Source organism: Gallinula chloropus (assembly GCF_964237585.1).
Source record: "Gallinula chloropus genome assembly, chromosome: 28".
In the NCBI taxonomy this organism is placed as follows: domain Eukaryota; kingdom Metazoa; phylum Chordata; class Aves; order Gruiformes; family Rallidae; genus Gallinula; species Gallinula chloropus.
Window position 1 is genome coordinate 6744002 of NC_140113.1, and position 21984 is coordinate 6765985.

The window sequence follows — 21984 nt, forward strand, 5'->3', positions numbered from 1 at the left end:
ATGGTTCCCCTTCTCTCACCTGCCCAGCTTCCTTACACTGGGGGTAGCTCCACTTGGGAATTTTTGGGATCTTCATTGGAACATCAAGTCATTGGGTATGGGGGCTTTTTTTGGGGGGTGATGAGGATCTGCTGACGGTCGCTTTTCCCCTCAGAGCACTGTCACACGTTCTGCCAAGCCTCTCCAGGGCTGAGGTTGGCCACCCGAGCTGTGACGGGACCAGTAGCGAGTACCAGTTACATAAGGGGACGGGGCACGTAACAGACGCCTTGTTTTATTCTGGCTGCCAACTCAGTTAGTTCACATTAGAACAAAGACAATGCTAGCTCCTTAATTGGTTTGTGGGGTTTTCTCCACTGGTGAGTCGAGTGTTTGGCAGGTCACACCACGAAGTTCAGGCTTCACGAACAAGGTTTGCTCTAGAGAACTACCCCCTTGAGCAGAGCAGTTCAGCATCTCCCCCTTCCACCAGCCCCAGATGATCCAATTCCATCTTTGCACCAGCTGGGGATATTTGGCTCGAAGGGAAAGCCTTGTCCCTTCTCATTAGCTGTTGGTGGCAGAGTCTTTCACCTCGTTTCTCCTCTCCTCCACCCTCCAACCCCTCTCTCCCCCACCTCCCACTGGCTAAGTCCATCCTTGGTCTGGAAGCGGGACGTGAGCCAGGTCCTCCTCTCCCAACCTCATACGCTGCTGTCCTCGAGAAGGGGCTCCTTCCCGTCCGAGCCTCCGGCCTGAGGGCTGTGGGTGTGGGTCTGGGCTCCGTTACCGTGCTTCTTGTGGCTGCCTGACCTCAGTGTGAGGTTGTGCTCCGGAATGAACAAGGCCACCAGGAGAGACAGCAGGACAGAACAGGCCCCAAAGAGGAATGGAGGCCCTGGGATAATGCTGCTCTGTTAAGGAGGAACAGAGGAACGATTAACACTCGAGCACAAGGCCAGAAGCAGCCCAGCAAACAGAGTGGTGAAGCTGAACAGGTTACCTCGTCTGTAGGGTTGGCCATGTTGGGTTTGGAGGCCTTGCCCAGGGTTTCCACCTCAGCCATTTCATTCAGCTCCACATGGAAGAGATAGAAGACGAAGCCGTAGAGTGCCGGCCCCAGCCCGTTACACAGGCCCCGAATGCCAGTGATCATCCCCTGCACCACACCTAGGGACAGTGAGGAAGGCAAGAGGGGCTCACACCTTGCTGAACAGACTCGTGGGAGTTGAGGACGGTTAGTGGGGTCGGTCACTCGGGTCTGGGCCAGCACACACTCTGCTGTGGCTAGTTGCTGGCTGGCTGTGCTCAGCCTCAGGTTCTCCCGAGATGGGTGGCACTGGGCTTGCTTACTTCACCCAATAAATCGAGCACATCAAGCAACAATTTGAACTGGGACTTAAGGCAGGGAAATCCAAGCACTTGAGGTCCAATCAGGGAGCAGGCAAACCGTGAAGAGCCATCTCCTCTCCTGCAAACAGCCAGCACGGACACCGCTACGTAGAATTTAACAATTCCCCCTAAGAATTCCTTCCCAAATCATGGAATACTGGTCTGGGTTGGGAGGGACCCCAAGGGTCCCAGAGCTCCAACCCCCTGCCACAGGCAGGGACACCAACCTCCAGGCCTGGAGCTACACAAGGTTGCCCAGGGCCCCAGCCAACCTGGCCTTGAACACCCCCAGGGACGGGGCACCCACCCCCTCTCTGGGCAGCCCCTTCCAGCCCCTCACCACTCTCTCTGCAAAGAACTTCCCCCTAATATCTCCTCTAACCCTTCCCTCCTCCAGCTTCACCCCATCCTCCTTGTCCTGCCATTATCTCCCCTCTTAACAAGCTGATTCCCCTCCTGTTCCTCTGCTCCCTCCAGGGACTGGGAGGCTGCAGTGAGGTCCCCCCACAACCTTCTCCTCTCCAGGCTGACCCAGCCCAGCTCCCTCAGCCTCTCCTCACAGGGGAGCTGCTCCAGCCCTCTGAGCATCCCCGTGGCTCCTCTGACACCTCTCCAACAGCCCCACATCTTCCTTGTGTTGGGCCCCAGCTCTGGACAAAGGACTCCAGCTGGGGCCTCACAGGGCAGAGCAGAGAGGGACAATGCACCAGCTACAGCCAGAGTGTCAGTACTGCTACAGTGACAGATGCTCCCACCCGCCCCTCCAGTCCCAACACTGGGGATTCAAATGCCCCAGGATGAATTTTCCCCTCAGACAAACCCCCCAAGCGACTCACCCTGTTGGTCAGGGTCGGCGTTCCTGGACACCATGGCACTGATGGCTGGGAAGGTGATGCTGGACATGGCAGCCACAGCTCCTGCCGCCCACATCATCCTTGGGGAAAGAAAGAGGCACCAGTTAGGAGGCAGGATGCTGAGGGACATCGTGGGCAGGGCAGGATATCCCTCTGCAGGGGACAGGCAGCTGTCACAGAGCCACCAAGGAAGGAGAACTCTTACCAAGGCTGTGAGCCGAAGCCGTACCAGGCAAGCTGCAGGATCTGGAAGCCCAATCCCAACAGGATGGTATTTTTATTTCCTATTGAACGCATGAGAATTCCCAACACTACTGTCTGGAAAGAAAAACAGGTGCTTTCAGAGAGAGGTACAGCACTGGAACACAAGGGGATGGGACACCGGAGGGAACCTGCCCTGCTGTGAGGCTGACTATCACACACTGCTCTTTTCTCACAGCCCTGTGTCAGAAAGGAGCAGATCCCTGTCTGTGCAGTCAGAGCACAGCCTGTGGAGCAGCACAGCACTGCCCCACTGTTACCATGGTCTGTTAGTCATAGAAACCCCAGCTGCTGCGTTCAGGAGGTAATAAAAAGGGACCCCAGGTAGCCACTTGTGGGTCCTGACAGGGATTCTCACAACTCACCAACCCAAATCACCACAAATTTTGGCTGTTTTTAACACCAGACTGCTACAGCCAAGAGAGAAATAGCTTCTCACCTGAGCCAGTATAGAAAGAATTCCAACTACACCAATAAAGGCTGCAACAGTCTCTGAGGAAAAACCAATGACCTGTGAAAATACCAAAGAGGGACTTGTCAAGAGCTTTGTACCACACAGAAAAGCCACTCCATCTGTCACCAGTGGTTGCCGACATTGCTCATCAGGTACTTCAGTGTTAATCAACCTTCCCACTGCCACAGGAATACAGTGGGAGATTTTAATCTATTCCTCTGGCTGAAAAAGCAACTTTAAATCAGTGGAATCACCTTAAATGCCTGAAAATGGCATGGGCAGGATGGATGAGCAGGCCACCAGCAGGAAGCCAAGCAAGAGTCCCTGCAGTGCCTACCGAGGGGTCACCAGGCCCCCTCGAGTTTTTAGGAAAGCTGAAACAAATCACCATGTGCTACAGCTTCAGCTTTCCTAAGCTATCAGCCTCCCCAGGTCACAGGGCTTGGGTAATCCTTGAGGGCTGGGACTTCCTGCATTCAGAGCCCTCCCTTGTCACGGGAGATGGGACTCACCTGCCGCAGGTAGAGGAAGAAGCTGGAGTACTGGCCAGCTTCGGGAAGGTAGGAGAGAAAGACAGTGATACAGATGAGCAGCACCGTAGAATCCTGGCCCACCTTCCTCAAGGACTGTAGGGAAACAGAGTGGGGAATGAGAATTATTTAAAGTTCAATAAAAAGAGTTGCTATCCTTAAATACTCTCCAGGTAGAGAGAGCAAAACCATCTCTGCCTAAGAAGCAAGTGCTTGAGTGAAACCACTGTTCGGAGACGATGGGAACACTGCTACAACTCACTGGACCAGGTGCATAACTGCATCAGCTCACAGCCTAGAATGAAGGGTTTTTACCTTTTGGAGCTCAGATTTACAGTCAAGAGCTTGTGATCACAGAATCACAAGGCTGGAAAAGACCTTTAAGATCACTGAGTCCAACCATTCCCATCCTGTGCTGAACCAGATCCATGAGCACCTCATCTCCCCTTTCTTAAACACCCAGGGTCAGGGACTCAGCCCCTCCCTGGGCAGCCTGTGCCACAGCCCCACAACTCTGCCAGGGAAGAACTTTGCCCTCCCAGCTGAGCTGACCCTGCCCTGGGGCAGCTTGAGCCCATTGCCCCTTGTCCCATCTCCTGTCCCCTGGCTGCAGAGACCATCGCCCACCTCTCTGCACCCTCCTGGCAGGGCAGGGGAGGTGGGGAGAAGGGCTCCCCTCAGCCTCCTCTTCTCCAGGCTCAACACCCCCAGCTCCCTCAGCCACTCCTCAGAGGATTTGCCCTCCAGCCCCTTCCCCAGCCTGGCTGCCCTTCTCTGAACTTGCTCCAGGACCTCCAGAGAATTGGTTTTACCTTAGGAGAGCCAAAATAATCTCCCTAAGCAAGCAGAGGTGAGGTGAGACAGCCAAGCTCATCGTTGTTAGCAAAGGTTCTGAGAAGCCAGGAACACAAAGACTTCTCCTGACACAGTACTTATCGCTAAGTAATGAAGTTTATAGCCAAACCACCAGCACACTTCCACTGAGGGACGCTTGGTGGGACATCTGGAGCTGCTTTTAGATGGTCTGTAGCTCTCTGAAATCGGTGAGAAGCTGCTAGGCAGCTTCAGGTGTGTGCAGTCTGCTGTCAGTTGTACCATCAAGGGGGTTAATCTAAGCCTCACATCCTTTATTTTTGGGGAACACATCTTCCTATTGACAGAAATTAGCAGAACTAAATCAAATAGAGGCATTGCCAGCATGAGGAAAAGCAGCAGCAAGAGTACTTACAGCGAAGGGGTCTGCTTGTTCCCAAGAGATCGGAGCTCCCCAAGAGACCGGGCGCATCTCTTCGGGCAGAGACTCTGGCACAGCCAGCAGGATGAAACCAATATCCAGCAAAGCCACACCTGAAGCCAGGACAACCACCAGCGTATCGCCGTAGGCCTGGGAGAGGTACGCACCGATCGCTGGGCTGGTGACCAGGCTGGCAGCAAACGTGGCAGACACCTGGAAGCACATCACAGAATCACAGAGTCACAAGGCTGGAAAAGACCTTGAAGATCAAGGCCAACCATTCCCATCCTGTGCTGACCCAGATCCCTGAGCACCTCATCTCCCCTCTGTTAAACACAGCCAGGGGGTGACTCAGCCCCTCCCTGGGCAGCCTGTGCCACAGCCCCACAACTCTGCCAGGGAAGAACTTTGCCCTCCCAGCTGAGCTGACCCTGCCCTGGGGCAGCTTGAGCCCATTGCCCCTTGTCCCATCTCCTGTCCCCTGGCTGCAGAGACCATCGCCCACCTCTCTGCACCCTCCTGGCAGGGCAGGGGAGGTGGGGAGAAGGGCTCCCCTCAGCCTCCTCTTCTCCAGGCTGAACATCCCCAATGTTTATACAGTCTCCCTCTTCCTAGAGAGCCTGATTGCTCCCCCAGAGGCACTAATTTTGCCATCTCTGATGGAGATGATCTGGGCAGACTGGGACTCTTGCAGGCACGAAGAGGACACGTTCACTCAGTGTGATCTAGACTAAGCTGTAGCAAAGGGAAATTAAAGCTGTCCTAACGATTTGCAGACAAGACTTCCAGTAACCCTATGGAACAAGCACAACCACAGGCTACTTGTTCCAGTGCCAGCATCACAGCTGGCCATCCTTCCTGCTGCAAAGCAAGCTCACAGACCAGGCTAAGCAACAGCACAGCCAGCATCCAGAGTACAGAGAAAGTAACCCTCTCCCTCCCTGTTAAGTCACAAACCAAAGAACCTCAGGGCTGTCTGCACATCTCCCACCCTCATTTTATACCTCTCCCTAACTGCAAAGCCCCCAGTGTTTCTTTGAGGTGCTGAGCCCGTTGCTCAGCTCCTTACCAAGCCGTACGCCGTGCTGCGCTCATGCTCCTGTGTGATATCAGCAACGTAGGCAAAGATCACAGAAAAGGTGACAGCAAAGACTCCTGACATGGAAATGACAGCAAAATACCACCTGGAATGGGAATTGCCCAGGGCAGAGTTAGAGACCAACCACAGGGCAGTTCACAGAGACTCTCTCTTGTTCTTCCTTCAGTCCATCCTGGCTCGTTGCACCAGAAGGCGCTCGGGGAACACCCAGTGGTCTGGTGGCCCGTGGAGATTTGTCACTTGTTTTCCCTGCACTGGAGGGAAAGGGCAATGGCTTCAAGGGGAAATGGCTTCAAGTTGAAGCATAGGAAGTTCTGCACCAATATGTGGAAGAATTTCTTCCCAGTGAGGGTGAGGGAGCCCTGGGACAGGCTGCCCAGGGGGTGTGGAGTCTCCTTCTCTGGAGAGATTCCAGCCCCATCTGGACACCGACCTGTGTGACCTGTCCCAGGGACCCTGCTTGGGCAGGGGGTGGGACCCCATGGGCTCTGGAGGTCCCTTCCCACCCCTGTGGTTCTGTCAGCCTGTGAAACATCAGCATGGCTTCATAGCACCCATCTGGAGAGCAGGCACCAGGAGAGGGAGGACACAGTTGTGCTTCCTGGCACCGAACCCTTGGGTAGAACCAGACGAGTACAGCAGTCTCCTGGCTGAGCATCCCTCTCCACTCTTCCATCCCCTCCTCCTCTGCAGCACCCACAAATCCCCATTGGTCACCCTCACACTCATCCCTTCAGCTACACCAAGAACAAACTCACCACGGACTGATCTTCATAAGGGGAATTGGTGCACAGGTGAAGAAGACGGTGAGGAGGAGGAAGGATTTCCTGCCCCAGACATCAGAGAGAGCACCAATCAGCGGGGCACTTAGAAAGGAAAGCAGACCCTAAGACAGACAGACAGGGTGACAGAGAGAAACCCCTCAGTCAGATTCTGGTTGTTCAGAGTGAGAGCTATTGATGAGATCATCTAGAGACAAAAAACAGGAGGAGACAACCCATTCCTAGTCTCTACAAGCAGGCAGCGTTACCAAACCAGTTTGTTACACTGCTCACATCCTTTCAGGGAGGAAAATTTACCCACCCCAAAAGGCCATTAAGCACATATAAAATCATTCAGTGCCTTTCAAACCCAGAACAGGCAGGGAAGAGCCCCTCAAGTGTACCCAGGGGGTGCCCAACTCACATCAAAGTGACCCTCCCTGGGGCCATTTTTTGAGATCCTCCTGACAGAGCCAGTGCCTAGCAGTCTGTCAGGACACATGGAGACTGCTTCTTGGCCAGAGCTGCCTCCAGTTCTGCTCTGGGAATGCTGGTCCAAGTCCAAACTCACTGTGCTGCAGCACAGCCCCTACCACCTGCCTGGGGATAGCCCATCAAGACCCGCTCAGTTCCAGCTCATTACTGGTAATTTCAGATGTTACTGATTATTAGGGTTTCTTTTAAATTCTGTTCTGCACCGGGATATGGTTCCAGGGCTGATCTCTCACTGGTTTAGGGTGTTTTAGGCTGAAACACACAGCTGCTATAGCCCCAAACCCACATGACAAGCAGCACGTTGGTCACACCACCGAGGAAAACCCTGATCCCCACGTGCTGGCCCCACTCTTCATTCTGCATCAGGTTTGCCAATGACCAACACAGACTGAAACACAAAGGTTTCACCTGACAGCAGGAACTAGCAGGGATTAGACTGGGCTTGCCACTCCTTGCACCCATCACAGACTCAAAGGAAAGCCTGGAGGGAATAATCCTTACCTTGACTCCATGAATCAGGCCATTCATCAAGAAGGTATGCTGAGGGAAGGTCTGGTGTAACACCTAGGGGAGAAAAAAAAAACCCAACAAAACAAAAATCAGAGCTCAGGACTCCTGCACAACCTCTGTGGATTGCCACCAGCACCTGCTAGCTTGATGCCTGAGGAACTCAACAGGGAAAGTGGAAAACATGGAGAATTCCCACGTGAGGAGCTCTACCTCCCCTCTTCAATACAGGCATCTGCTTTCTTTAATATTTCCCAGATCTGTAAATCATCCCCACAGGCTTGGGCAAGGGTAAGGTAATGGGAAACAAGCCCTTTCTCCATCTTCACACTACCCCATTTCCCTCTGGTTTTACTTCATGCAGCCAGGTAACTTTCCTGCTCCCCTCTCCCCTTTCACACCATTCCTGTGTTTGATTTGCTGTCCATACTACTAAAGCTAACACTGGATTTCTAAATGCCTGTGCATCAAAGACAGAAAGACTCCCTTTGTGTGGTTACCTAGAGATCAGGTCACAACCACTCATGGCACATTAGACTTCAATGTGAGCTGGCATACCAGCACCAGAAAAGGAACAGGAATTCTTCCTGAAGTTGCCAAACCAGAAGTTCACAGCTCCTTAGGCAAAGGGAAGTATCTGAGATGAGGTTTTAAGTGTTTTTAATAAAGCTACCCCTCTGTGCTTAACTTTAGTGAAGCATCAGGACATCCCAGAGATTTCAGGTCAGGTCTTTACACTCCCACTTTCCTGAAATCCTCCAAAAAACCTCACTCAGGCTTTGCTCCAAGTTCAGCTGCTATAATTAAGAAAAGAATTGACCCATTCCACTAAAAAAATAAGTTACCACAGCTCCAGCTTATTCACACAGAAAAAAATCCAGGCAGAAAGCATTACAGCTTGGTTGTTACCTCCTCCACCCTGAGGCCTGTGTGAAGATCTTCACTGTGGCCAACCTGAGCTCAGCTGAAGCCTACAAGAGCTGGTAACTACTCACTACTACTCCCAGGGAGATTTACTCACCGTCAGCATCGGTGTGGTCAGCAGCCCCCAGGCAAAGAACTCCAGGAAAATAACCACCACGGCGTGGTAGACGCTGGGCTCCCCAATCCCCTGTCGCTGCAAAACAAGGGTTAAAAACAGAGTGACCAATCTGTGATGGGTGGTTGGAAGGTCCCCCCACTGCTGCCTAGTGCAGGTGAGCTCAGGCTGTGGCATCCCTCTGCCTGGGGACACACACACCTCTCCTACAAAGCCAAACGTCTGCTGCTTTCTTCTCCAGGAACTCACATCCTTGATGCTGTCACTCCTTCTCTAACACAGCCAACCATACCATCCTTTCAAATCCTTGGCCTTAAGGACTCTAAAACACCTCAATTCTCAGAGTGTTTTCACAGCAATAAGTGCAACACCCCACAAAAGAGTTTGGGAAGGCAATGTAACTCCTCACCCAGCACAGACACAGTCCTGAGATCAGCTGTTAAAAAAAACCAGCCCCACAATACACAGAATCCCAGCCTGGTCTGGGTTGGGAGGGACCCCAAGGGTCCCAGAGCTCCAACCCCCTGCCACAGGCAGGGACACCAACCTCCAGGCCTGGAGCTACACAAGGCTGCCCAGGGCCCCAGCCAACCTGGCCTTGAACACCCCCAGGGACGGGGCACCCACCCCCTCTCTGGGCAGCCCCTTCCAGCCCCTCACCACTCTCTCTGCAAAGAGCTTCCCCCTAATATCTCCTCTCCCCCTTCCCTCCTCCAGCTTCACTCCAGCCCCCTTGTCCTGCCATTATCTCCCCTCTTAACAAGCTGATTCCCCTCCTGTTCCTCTGCTCCCCCCAGGGACTGGGAGGCTGCAGTGAGGTCCCTCCACAGCCTTCTCCTCTCCAGGCTGACACAGCCCAGCTCCCTCAGCCTCTCTCCGTAGGGGAGCTGCTCCAGCCCTCAAGGTCCTGCTTCTCTTTCCTCCCTTAAAGACTTCTCAGGGCTCTTTTGGGACAGCATTTCTTCTGTCACTTTTCCAGGACACACCTGCAAAGTCACAAGCTCCCAAGGAAAACAAATGGCAAGGAACAGGACAAAGGCACACGAGTTTCAGCTGAATTACGTCAGAGAACCCACACAGGCCAAACATCCAGCAGCTCGATGTGCTTTTCCAAGGGGACCCCATTTCTTAGGCCAGCAAACCACATGACTCCAACTCCCTGATAAGAGTTTAGCACTGATAAATTAATAAAACCATCTCTGCAATCCCAGCAATTCAGAGAGCTTCCAACAGCTTGAAGAGTATCCAGAAGTTAAAAACACCCCATGACCTTCCATCAGCTGTGCAAACCTCAGACTCAAAGGGATGCTGGACACGGGATGGGAAACCTCAAATACACAGGCATCTCTTCTAGGCTGAGAGAAGAGGCTTCTGTATTCATCCCCTCAGAACTAACGTTTCCACACTGCTCCTGAGATACAAATCATTTTGTGGACTGGCCCAATGATGTATTTGTATCAGCATCCTGCCTCCAGCGTTCACTGCTGACAGATCCCAGGGATGGGAACTCAAGCAGCCTGGTGTGTGAAGGGCAGGCTCTCACCCAGCCACACCCTCCCAGGTTTTCATAGAATCATAAAATCCCAGCCTGGTCTGGGTTGGGAGGGACCCCAAGGGTCCCAGAGCTCCAACCCCCTGCCACAGGCAGGGACACCAACCTCCAGCCCTGGAGCTACACAAGGTTGCCCAGGGCCCCAGCCAACCTGTTTTGAGGGAACAACATTGCATTTCAGTTAACTAAGAGAGCTGAGAGTTACTTGCAGGACGAGGGAAGGCAGCAAGAGCCATTATTCTGCTGAAAGGCTGTTTACCATCACTGACTCCATTACCAAATCAGCAGCATGCAGGCAGGAGGCACCCTACCCAAGGGGGACACACAGTCATTAGTGGGACTCACTTTCATTGCACCCAACAATGCTTTGCAGCAGAGGGAGCAGGCCCGAGGTGGCACAGAGCCAGTAATTAAGAGCACTGCTATCGTTACCCACTTCACCCCACCCAGCAGCCCGCTCCTCTTCCTTCCATCACCCCCTTTCTAGCCTGGTTTAAACCATTTTACCACGCTGGCTGCAACAAAACTTAAGTGGATCTCTCTCTCCCCAGAGTAGATCCAACCTGTTCACAGCTTAACACCGCTCCTTCCACTCAGTGATGGGCTCATGGTGTTAGAACTCCTTGAGCAGCTTCGGGACACCATCACCACACCAAACCACTGCTCTAGAGGAAGCACAGCTGCTACCACAAAATACCAAGGTGCCAGGGCTAAAGAGACATGGAAAGAGGCTGGGAGGACAGGCCAGCACCTCACAGCCAGCGCCAACTGTCTCTCGGGAGAGCAAGCCCAGAGGGAAAGGGCTCAGAACCATCTTAAGCTCAGGTGCGCCCACTTCAAAGCTGCCTCTGCGCAGGCACGACGCTGTCGCCCGCATGACCCGGAGCCCTGTGGCGCTGCTCTGCTCCTCTCAAAAGCAGCCAGTACGTGGCTCAGCGGGGACGAAGGCTGCCCGTCACCCTCAGAGGCGGTACGGAATGTCTGGTGCCCGGGGAGACGGGGGGCAGGGGCTGGAGAAGTCCGGAGGGCGGCAGCCACACGGCGCTGGACGTGGGCAGAGCTGCGCCCTTCGGCACCCCGAGGCTGGGGGGCGGTTTGTGGGCCCGCTCGCACCCCCCTCCGGAGCCTGGGGGGGGGCTGTGCCCCTGCCCGTGGCGCGGCGTTGCCACCCCGCAGCTGCTGGGGGGAGGCCTCACCTCCCGCCCGCCCCGAGCAGGCCGCGGCCCCGCGCGGCCCTCGGGCACCGCCTGCCCGGGCCGCCGCCGCCGCCGCCGCCCCCTCACGGCCCTCGGCCCGCCCCGCCGTGCCCCCACCCCACAGCCGCCCGCCCGGGGCCGCCCGCGCTGCCGCCCCCAGCCCCGGCCCGCGCTCCCCGCGCCCCCCCGAGCCCCCCGGGCCTCCCCGCAGCCGGCGCCCGCCGCGCTCACGCCGGCCCCGTCGCGGATGACGATCTTCTTGGCCAGCAGCACGCTGCGGTTGAGCCGCTTCTTCTTCTTCTTCTCGCCGGTCATGGCGCCGCCGGGCCGCTGCCGTTCGCCGGCCTCCGCGGCTGCCCCATCCTCCCTGCGGCGGAGCGGGCCGCGCCGAGCCGCAGCCGAGCCCGGGCCCGGACCCGCACCGGGCGGGAGAGCGCCGGGCCCGGGGCTGCCGGGCGCGGGGGCGGCGCCGCGAGGCGAGGGCGGCGGCCCGGCTGGCGGCGGCGGAGGGCGGCCCGCCCGCAGGCCCCGCCCCGCCCTCCGCCCGTCGCCCTGACGACGGCGTTGACGGGCGCTTCCGGCTCTTTGCTCCTGGCGCTCCCATTGGCCACCCCGTCTGCTCCCGGCCGGTGAGTGGCTGGGAGGAGCGGGGGAGGAGGGCGGCACCGCGCGGCCTCTTCCGCTGGGTTGGGTGGGCGGTGCCGTGACGTCAAGGCACCTGCCGAGGGCGGGGCGGGGCGCGGCGGAGCGCGCCGGTCCTCTAGGGGGCGCCGTGGTGCCCACGGAGCGGGGCGGGCGGCGGGACGGGGCTCCGGGGGGTTCGCGGCCGCCCCCGGGCCTGGCGGCGGCACCGGCGGCTGCCGGGGGTTCTGCCTGCCGGGCGCTCAGGCTGGAGCCCCGGCGTCCCGGGCGGCCGCAGCCGGGGTAGTTACCGCCGGGCACCTTGCGGGGAGGATCCCGGAGCCGGGGGGAGCTGGGGAGGGGGCGGGCGGGGATGGGGGGGGATGGGGATGGGGATGAGGATGGGATGGGGATGGGGATGGGGATGGGGATGGGGATGGGGATGGGATGGGGGGGGATGGGGATGGGATGGGATGGGATGGGATGGGATGGGATGGGATGGGATGGGATGGGATGGGGGGGATGGGGATAGGGATGGGGATGGGGATGGGATGGGGATGGGATTGGGATGGGGATGGGATGAGGATGGGATGGGATGGGATGGGATGGGATGGGATGGGGGGGATGGGGATAGGGATGGGGATGGGGATGGGATGGGGATGGGATGGGATGGGGATGGGATTGGGATGGGGATGGGATGAGGATGGGATGGGATGGGATGGGATGGGATGGGATGGGATGGGATGGGATGGGATGGGATGGGATGGGATGGCAGCTCCGGTGCCGCGGCAGGAGATCAGCATCCGCGTGGCGCTTCCTGATGGAGCCTTCCTGGGTGGGGGGCATCAGGGGCACTCGCTGCTCACTCCCGTGGGGAATGAACTGGGCACAGGTCAGGGGAGTTATTCTTGGGGGTCCCACCTCCCCTTCCTCCAGCCCGCCAGCCCCGGCGATGCCGCCCCGGGGGGCAGCAGGGGGCATGGAGGGGCATGAGGTGCTGTGGGGCCCATGGAGGCTCTGGGCACTGGCTGCAGTCAGCAATGCCCAAGAGCCGCCACGGGCACGTGCTGACGTGAGGCCGGTGCCAGAGCATGTGGCCAGCCACCCCCGAGGGCAAAGTGACCCCTGGTCCCCAGGAACTGTGCAGGAGCAGAGAGCTGCTCCGTCTGCCCAGGGTTGGGGGCAAATGTGCCACTGCTCCAGCCCCCAGCTGGCCCCAAAGGCAGCAGTGGGGGCTGCTGCCCTGTGCTGGGGCCACAGGCCCGTCCCCAAGCCGTGGGGTCCCCAAAACACTGTGTGTGACATGGGGTAAAACACCCCTGACCCCCGCGGGGACCTGGCACCTTCCCTCAGGGTGACCCCCAGCCCCCGGGGTGTGTGCCCAGCGCTGCCCAGGCTGTGCAGGGGCCCCAGCCCCTCCAGACCGAGGAGCCCGAGGGGCTCCAGTGCTCTGCGGCCATCTGGAAACAAACCCAAGCAGGGCTGAGCGAGGAGAGCGCCGAGCAGCCGTCCCTAACATGGCGACAGCAAATGTGATTCTATTACCTTGATTTATTGATCGCACTTAGAGCCATTACTGGCTTTCACCCCATCACCTGCCACCGAGCAGGAGACAGCCAGGAGAAGGCAAGACAAAGGCAGCTGCGCGTTGCCCAGGGCATGGCGGGTCTCCAGGGAGGCTCCGGTTCTGCTTGTGCCGGCCGGTGTGGGAAGGGGGGACGAGCTCCCGATCGCCTCCCTCCCTCCCTCCCTGCGGGCAGGGGAGCGGGGCCGCTGCCGCCCGGTTGAGCGGCTGAGGCCAAACACGTCCGCGCTGCCCGGGGCCCGTGGTGGTGGCTGTGGTGATGGAGAGGGTGCAGAGCCGGGGCGGGGAGAGGTGAGGGGCCCCAGGGCACTGGTGCAGCAGAGCTGCTCCGGGCCCCGCTCTAGGCCAGGGGGTGGGTTTCAGCAGCAGGTGCCCTCATCCCACAGCCACTCACCCCTCTGTGCCCAGCCAGCCCAGAGCCAGGCTGGTTTGGGGGGGTCAGCGTGCACAGCCGAGGCCTGGAAGCACCAGGGCAGAGGGTGAACCTGGAATGCCGCAGTGGCACCAGGCTTGGCCCCCAGCTCTGCCAGGGCAGCTGGCATGAGTCGTGCCGGAGCACTGCCCCAGCACCTTGCCGGGACAGGCCTCGCACCCTCTGCTGGAGCTCGGGCTCCTGCTGCCGCTGGCACTGGTGGGAGACCCCAGCAGAGTCCCCAGCTCTACCAGCACCAGCCCAGCGCCCATTTCACACCGGCGAGGGGAGACCCACCCAGCCCAGCACCAAGCCCGATGCCGTGGGCTGGTGCCAGGACCGGCAAGGAGGTCTGAGGCTTCTGAACTGCTGGCAAAAAGCAGCAGCCCCAGGGCTGGAGGAAGGCTGAGTTACTGGACTGAGGTCAGAAAGGCCCTGTTACATTTTTGGGGGTGTTTTTCTTTCCCTGCTCGCTGCAGATACTGGCAGAGAAGCAAGAAAATGATTGTGCTTTTTAGTGCCCGAGCCCTCCAGACACATAAACAAGTGGGAGCCAGGCCTGGCTTTGGAGGCAGATGAGATCAGAGTGAAGGCGAGCGCTGGGCTGGGCAGGCACGGGGCAGCGGGGCCGGGCAAAGCCTCCACATCCCTGGGCTCCCCTGGGCGAAGAGCGGACCACAGCCCCACGGTGGGCAAGGGCAGCAGCCAGGGGCTGCTGGGCCCCTTCCAGCCACTCCAGCTGATGGCGGAACGTGAGTGGCCAACGGCCGGTGCACTGGCCTTATGGCTCCCGCGGGAAGGCAGCCGCCGCCCCCCGGCTCCCCCCCAGCCCATCACCCCTGCGGCAAGGCCGGCAACCCGGGGGGGCTGGTGTGAGTCCAGAGCGGGCACAGGACTGAGCCGGTGACTCCATCCCGGGCACACGGGCCCCGGTGACTCCATCCGCCGGGCGCGGGGGCCGCAGAGCCGTGTCCGGAGGGCTCTCAGCCAGCACAGGCACCCGGGGCTTTGCCGGGAGCCCGGCCCCCGCTGCCCCCGCACGCCGGCACCGCGCCCGCCTCTTCCCCTGCTCCCGCAGCCGCCTCCCCGCCGGCCACTCGTGGGGGTGGGGACGGGACAACGGGGACTGCGCAGCCCGGGGGGGTCCAGGGCAGCCGGGGGATGCTGCGGGGGTAGAGGGGCGGCCCGAAGATGCTGGGGAGGGGCCGGGAGATGCTGGGGCGGGGGATGCGCTGGCGGCTGGAGATGCTGGGGCGGACGCGGGTCCGGGGGGAGGCGGGGGGGGGGGGAGGGGGGAGGCGGGGGCTGCGCTGGCGGCCGGGGGCCGGGGCGGGCGGCGGAGCGCTCGCACCATGACATCAGCGCGGCGCGGCCCCGGGGGAGCGGGCGGGGGAAGGGAGGGAGCCGGCAGCGCGGAGCGGCGGAGCGGAGCGCGGCCCCGGGCATGCTCCCGGAGCCCAAGTATGACCGCTTCCGCGACGAGCCGCTGACCGCCCCGATGCCGTCGCCGGCCCCCGGGCCCTGCCCCGCGGCGGGCGAAGAGCCCGAGCCCGGCACCACCTTCTGCGCGCTGCTGCCGCGGATGCCGCAGTGGAAGTTCCCCGGCCCCGCCGGTTTCCTCGGCCGAGGCCCCGCCGGTACCGGCCGGGAGCTCTCCGCACCGACCCGGACGGGCGGCTCCGCGGCCGCGGGAGCCCCCTCGGCTTTGGCCGCCGTGCTGGGAGCCTGCGAGCCGCTCTGCACCGCGCCCTGCTCGGTACCGGCCGGCGGGCGGCCGCGGGGGTCGGCGGGGCGGGCGGCGAGGGCGGAGGCGGCGCGGCCGGGGGCGGAGGAGTGGAGCCGCAAGGGCAGCTTCATCCGCAAGCCGGCGCAGGGCTGGCTGCACCCCGACGAGAGGGTGCTGGGGCCCGGCGTCTCCTACATCGTCCGGGTAAGTCCCGCCGGAGCCGGAGCTGGAGGGCGCGGATCCCCCGGTCCCACGCGTGTCCGTCCCTGCCGACGGCTGCGGGCAGGACCCCCGGCTCGGGTGTGTTCCCCCCGCCCCCCCTCTCTCCCCCCGCCGAAGGCTGCCATTGCATCCCTGGGGTCCCGTGGGACCCGTCGCGGGACGGGCACTGGGAGAGCTCGCAGCATCGAGCGGGGCTGTGTCCGTGGGGATGAGGTGGGGACCCGACCCTCAGGGTGTCCCGGGCAGTCACCCCCAGCATGCCAAGCCCACGGCCCCTCTGCCCTGTCCCGGGCAGCCCGGACCCCCGTTTCGCTCCCCACATTGTGCGGTACACCAATGGGGGGGATGGCATGGCACCCCAAACTTGCCCGGGTGAGCTGGGGAGCTCTCAGGGCTGGGGACCCAGCCTCGGGACCCAGCAGCAGCCAGTGCTGACACAGGTGGCATGAGCCATGGCACACAGATGAATTTGTGGGGTCTCAGCATGGGGCCTGGGCGTGCGATGGGGCATTCTGGGGTGGAGGGTGAAAGGGTGCCATGTGTTGGGGTGAGAGTCCTGGGGCTGGCGTCAAGGGGCCCTTCTCCCTCCCCTCCTCTTCATCGCCTGCCCTGGGCTGTCAGAGGTGGCGGGAGGAGGCTGCTCTGACCGTCTGTGTGTCCCCGCAGTACATGGGGTGCATCGAGGTGCTGCGCTCCATGAGGTCCCTTGACTTCAACACCCGAACACAGGTCACCAGGTACAACCCCGCTCTCCCGCACCCCAGCATCCCTGGGATCCCCCACGGCCTTGGGTGCTCTCCCACCACCCCACCCCCAGGGCCCTGCGGAAAGGGGGGGCACATGGGGTGGGGGAGAGAGTCCTGTCCCATGGGATCCACCCTGCATACGGGGACCATGACGAAGGGCACTGCTGCCGATCGATGAGTGGAAAGAGGAGAAGGGAGGTGGCCCCAGCCGGGATGACACACCGCAGGCTGGTGACGTGGGGCAGTGCTGCGGGGAGGCTGCGGGGGCTGACACCCCCAGACCCTGTGGAGCCACAGGAGTGGGGGGGGAGACAGCTGGGAAGGGGCAGGGGGTCTGCAGCAGTGACCCAGCCCCAGGCCATGGCTTACAGGGAAGCCATCAACAGACTGTACGAGGCGGTGCCGGGCGTGAAGGGCATCTGGAAGAAGAAGGTGAGTGTCCACCCCACGCATCCCTTCCTGGGTGAGCTGGCGCTGTGGCACGGGGTGCCGGGGGTGCCCGCCCAGCTCGCGGGGCAGAGCTTGGGGTCTCTGGGGGCACCCTTCTGTGCCTCCTTCACCCCAGGAAACCTGGTTCTGGGGGGCCTGCGTCGCTCCCACGCTCCTCTTGCCCCGTCAGGCTCCCAACAAAGCCCTCTTCTCTATCCTGGGCAAGAGCAACCTCCGCTTCGCTGGCATGAGCATTGCTGTCAACATCTCTGTTGACGGGCTGAACCTCATGATCCCCACCACACGCCAGGTGAGAGCCAGCCCCGGGGGTCACAGCCCCAACACCTGCCCACCCTCTGCCCTCCTGCTGCCAACCAAAGGGCTGGTGGCCCCCCGCAGTAACTCCCCCCCACCCCGGGGACGTGCCCCCCCTGCAGATCATCGCCAACCACCACATGCAGTCCATCTCCTTCGCCTCTGGTGGGGACACGGTGAGGACACGCACACCCCAGCCCTCCCCCGCCTGCAGTCCCTTGGGGGTGGTGGGGGCTGCCCGTCCTACAGCTGAGCCAAAGTGGGTCCCAGGGCAGGACGTGGGGCTGGGGCTGAGCCCGGCCCCTCGCCCCAGTGCTCCCAGCCCTGCTCCCTGTATGGCAGCAGGACGTGTGCCCTGAGTTCCCCCCACTCCATGTCCCCCAGGACACCACAGATTACGTCGCCTATGTCGCCAAGGACCCCATCAACCAGAGAGGTGACACTGGCCCCCACACCCTGGAGCTCTGCAGAAGAGGAGGGATGCGCTGGGGGATGAAGGCTGGAGGAGGGGATCTCTCGTTGGGGGCACGAGGGGTGGCTAAGGGTGGTCCCGGATGGGTGATGGGTATGTGGGGGCAGCGCTCAAGACATCCGTCCGTCTGTCCGCAGCCTGCCACATCCTGGAGTGCTGCGAGGGGCTGGCACAGAGCGTCATCAGCACGGTGGGACAGGCCTTCGAGCTGCGTTTCAAGCAGTACCTGCACAGCCCCCCCAAGGTGGTGGCACCCCCAGACAGGTAGAGGCATGGTGGGCTCTGCCACAGCCCTCACCCCCTGTCCCGACATGTCCCTGAGCACAGGGAGGGGTCCAAGCCGGGCAGGGTGTCCCCAGTTTCCTCGTCCCTGCTGCAGGGTGCTGGGGGTGGAGTCGTCAGCCTGGGGGGAGGACGAGGAGTCGGCTGAGCACGATTACTACAACAGCATCCCGGGGAAGGAGCCGCCCCCGGGGGGGCTGATTGACTCCCGCCTCCGGCATGGCACCGGCCACATCCACACTCAGCCCCCCAGCTCCGGCCCCCCCAGCCAGGTGAGTCCACAGGGCAGCAGCCATGGGGGCCCCAGGCAGCTGCATTGTGTCATGTCCCCCCCCACTCCCCCCCTTCCCCAACACCCATCTCCTCTCCCCAGGGCGGGTTTGCAGCCAGGAGAGACCAGAACAGCCAACTGGGGCCACCCTGGGACCCGGAGAGCCAGGGTGGGTACCGCTGCGGGGAGGCACCCTGGGGACTGTGGGCAGGGGGCCCCGTGTCCCCGTGCCACCCGTGACGCCTGGTCCTCGCAGGCCAGCCCTGCGACGGGTACGTGCAGGCCGACAGCCACCCGCTGGGCCCGCGGGACTACGAGGAGCACATGTACGTCAACACACAGAGCCTGGACGCCTGGGAGCCTGAGGTGGCAGCTCGTGGGGTGCCAGAGGAGAGCCCAAAAAAGGACCTCTTTGATATGAGTAAGCCAGGGGGCTGGGGCAGCTGGTACACAGTGTGCTGCTGGGGGGGGGCGAGCCGTGCCGGTGGACTGGCTGGCTGCACCCTGGCTGAGCCCAGAGCAGTGCTGTGCAGAGCGCTGGGGGACACACACAGCCTGTGCTCCCATCCTTGCCCACGCTGGCTGGGGACAGCAGGGCTGTGCTTGGGGCGGACAAGGTGCCCCCTCACCCTGCTGGGCCCTGTGAAGGGAGACCTGTGCCCATGCAGGAGGCACCGTCCCCTCCTCGCCTGGGTGCCCAGCAGGTTCCATCCCAGAGGTTGTTGGTCCTACCGCCCCTACTCAGCTTATCCCCATCCCCACCATGCCCCAGCCCCGCTCCGTGTCGCAGGCAGGGGGATGACACCCCTGCACCCCCGGCTCCCACAGGGCCGTTTGAGGATGCCCTGAAGCTCCACGAGTGCATTGCAGGGGGCAGCACCAGCCCCCCCATCGAGGACCAGTGGCCGAGCCCCCCCACACGGAAAGCCCCCGTCGCCCCGACAGAGGAGCAGCTCAGGCGGGAGCCGTGGTACCACGGGAAGATGAGCCGGCGGGATGCTGAGAGGCTCCTGCAGATGGACGGGGACTTCCTGGTGCGGGACAGCCTCACCAACCCCGGGCAGTACGTGCTGACTGGCATGCACAGCGGGCAGCCCAAGCACCTGCTGCTGGTGGATCCTGAGGGCGTGGTAAGGGCCAGGTGAGGGTGGGTGGGAAGGATGCAAGGGGTGATGTCAGGGCTCAGGACCGCTGTGCCTCCCGGCCCCTCAGGTGAGGACCAAGGACGTGCTGTTCGAGAGCATCAGCCACCTCATCAGCCACCACCGGCAGAACGAGCAGCCCATCATGGCAGCAGAGAGTGAGCTGCACCTCCGCCAGGTCGTCCGGAGGAAGCAGTGATGATGGGGGGGATGTGACCCCCCCGACCTGCATCCCTGGCACCACACTGGCAAAGCCAGGGCCCCTCCGTGCTCCCCTTCTTCTCCAGTTGTGCCTGGCTTTGGGGGGAGGGGAGGGGGGAAGCAAAGCCCCCACCCCCTGCACACCCCAGGGCTGGGCTCCCCATCCCCCTTTCCAGGAGACCTTCACTGTCCCTGGCCCTGAAGGACCCCCACCCCATCCTTGCTCCATCGTCTGCATGGGGCCCCCTTGCCCGGCTGACGTGAAGATGTTGGTTCCCTGCATGGAGGTGAAACGCCGTCGGGGTGGCAGCTGGTGGGTGATCTCACCAAGAGGGATGGGGCACTGGGCCAGCACCTTCCCAGGCCATGGAATCAGTCTCTGGGCAGTGACAGAGCAGATGGGGTCGGGGGTCCATCAGCTTCCCCCCCTGGGGGTCCCTGGTGGGATGAGGTGAGCAGGTTTGGCGGGTGCAGGCTGAGTGGTGCATCCACCTGTGTGTAGATACATGAAGGGCACCCAGGGGACTGGCCCCTCACCCACAGGACTGTGCCTCTCACCCAGCGCTGCTGCTCAGCACCCAACTCCCCCCCCACCTCACTCCCCCAGCTGCTGGGGGCTCGCCTCAGTGGGGGGCTTTAGCCCCCAGCTTGGCTCTGCCCACAGGGCTGGGCACAAACGCCTGATGCTGCTGGATGTCCCCATCACTCCCACATTCCCAGCTGTATTCTCCCTAGGAGCAGCGGCCACGGGGGTCCCAGGGGCCCTGAGACCCTGCAGCCCTCCCTGGGCCGGGGGCCAGGACAAAGCTGCTGCCTCAGGAGTGCACTACTGGAAGCTGCTGGGAGGAGAGGGGTCCCATGGCCCCCAGGGACCACCCCCTCCCCGGCCGGCTCGGGGCTGTGGCAGGTTTTTATGGCACACACATCCCCTTCTCCAGCGTGTCTGGCTCTGGGTGGGAGTCTGTGGTTTGGAATATATTTGTAATTAAACCTGGAAACGAGCAAGGTGCCCTGGTTGTTCGTGCCACCCACCAGGAAAGGTGCTGGGACCGGGCTGCTGGATGGAGCCAGAGGTGCAGAGGGTGCTGGGACAGCGTCTCCATCACCACCAACCCCAGCTGGTCACACTTGTCTCTGCCCCCCAGGCCACCTTATCCCCCTTCTGCACGTGGGGTGTCATGTCCCCCCCGGCCCCCAGCTCTGGAGGGGGCTGGAGTACTCAGGGCTTGGTGCTGGGGTGATGTTCCTGCACAGCATCTCCTCCCTGCACCCAGCATACCCTCACCCTGCACCCAGCATCACTTCCCTGCACCCAGCATCCCCCCACCCTGCTCCTCCTGCTGCTGCTGTCTCACCTCCCACCCCTGCCCAGGGGCAGGATGCAGCCGCCCGGTGCTGAGCACCCCAGAGCTGAGCTGCTGCTCGTCACCCATTAACGAACCCAGCACTGGGTGCAGCAGGAGCCCACGCTGGGCCTGGCTGTGGCTCTGGTGCACAGTGTGCCTGGCAGATTGAAAAACGTCCTGGCTGGACTCAGCAGAGGTGAGAAGATGTCGCCCTGGTGGTGCCCTGGGGGGGCTTCTGGCCCCACAGTGTGGCTGTGAACACACCGGGCTCATACCGTGGGTGGGCAGCAGCCTCCCAGCACCAACCAGATCCATGGGCTCAGCTGCATCCCCTTGGCTCACCCTGTCCCAGTTGGGTAGCGCTGGCCCCCCCTTGGGCTCTGCTCTGTGCGCCCGGTGCTCCCCCAGTGCCACTGCCATGGGAAGCGGGGTCACCCAGCACCCTCAGCCCCTCCCAGGATGGGGCTGCAGTGCTGGCTGAGTCACTGGATAAAATAAGCCCCTAAATAAAGCCCAGTAATGAAGGTGTAATTTTCCATTGAGGGATGAATACCTACGGGGCTGCGGCGCTTCCACCTCAGCTGCTATTTTTTGCCACGTAGTGATGTGGCTGCGGAGACAATCGCACCGTCCCCTCGACAGCTGAGGCAGGAGAAGGCAGCCAGAGCCCCAGGATGCTGTGTGCCACCCAAGGATGAGCCCACATCTTTGGGCCACAGCCCCTCTCTGCGCTGCCACCAAGGGATGTCCCCACACAGCCCATGTCCCCAGGGTGTCAGGGATGCAAGTGTCCTTCACAGCTCCCACTGCAAGTGTGGGATCTCTCCTGCCACCTCTTCACCTGGAACTGGCACGTTGGGG

The 21984-nt window shown here is 61.4% G+C and overlaps 2 protein-coding genes across 2 annotated transcripts; one reads left to right on the top strand and one right to left on the bottom strand.

Annotated features, from left to right (window-relative positions):
• Positions 1 to 258: 258 nt before the first annotated feature.
• On the bottom strand, positions 259 to 11809 carry LOC311201767 (hippocampus abundant transcript 1 protein-like). Its single transcript, XM_084276210.1, has 12 exons — positions 11585 to 11809; positions 8588 to 8683; positions 7561 to 7623; positions 6562 to 6689; positions 5774 to 5888; positions 4699 to 4917; positions 3453 to 3566; positions 2926 to 2997; positions 2431 to 2543; positions 2208 to 2305; positions 983 to 1149; positions 259 to 893 (listed from the first exon to the last, which is right to left on the bottom strand). Exons 1-12 carry the CDS (start codon positions 11666 to 11668, stop codon positions 684 to 686), a joined length of 1479 nt encoding a protein of 492 aa, XP_084132336.1. The 5' UTR covers positions 11669 to 11809; the 3' UTR covers positions 259 to 683.
• Positions 11810 to 15323: 3514 nt separating this feature from the next.
• SHC2 (SHC adaptor protein 2) lies at positions 15324 to 19775 on the top strand (the record flags this gene model as incomplete). The annotated part of the gene is given in 13 exon segments (XM_084276434.1): positions 15324 to 15375; positions 15378 to 15901; positions 16586 to 16656; positions 17037 to 17097; positions 17285 to 17404; positions 17532 to 17585; positions 17794 to 17845; positions 18019 to 18145; positions 18261 to 18435; positions 18537 to 18603; positions 18691 to 18855; positions 19263 to 19564; positions 19647 to 19775. Coding segments are annotated over 13 exon segments (1899 nt in total).
• Between the last annotated feature and the right edge of the window lie 2209 nt (positions 19776 to 21984).

Coding starts and splice junctions, on each gene's coding strand:
- LOC311201767 (XM_084276210.1), bottom strand. CDS start 11,668: ATGACCGGCGAGAAGAAGAAGAAGAAGCGGCTCAACCGCAGCGTGCTG. Junction 3,567..4,698: donor AACAAGCAGACCCCTTCGCT/GTAAGTACTCTT, acceptor GTTTCCCTACAG/TCCTTGAGGAAGGTGGGCCA. Junction 2,998..3,452: donor TCTTCCTCTACCTGCGGCAG/GTGAGTCCCATC, acceptor GTATTTTCACAG/GTCATTGGTTTTTCCTCAGA.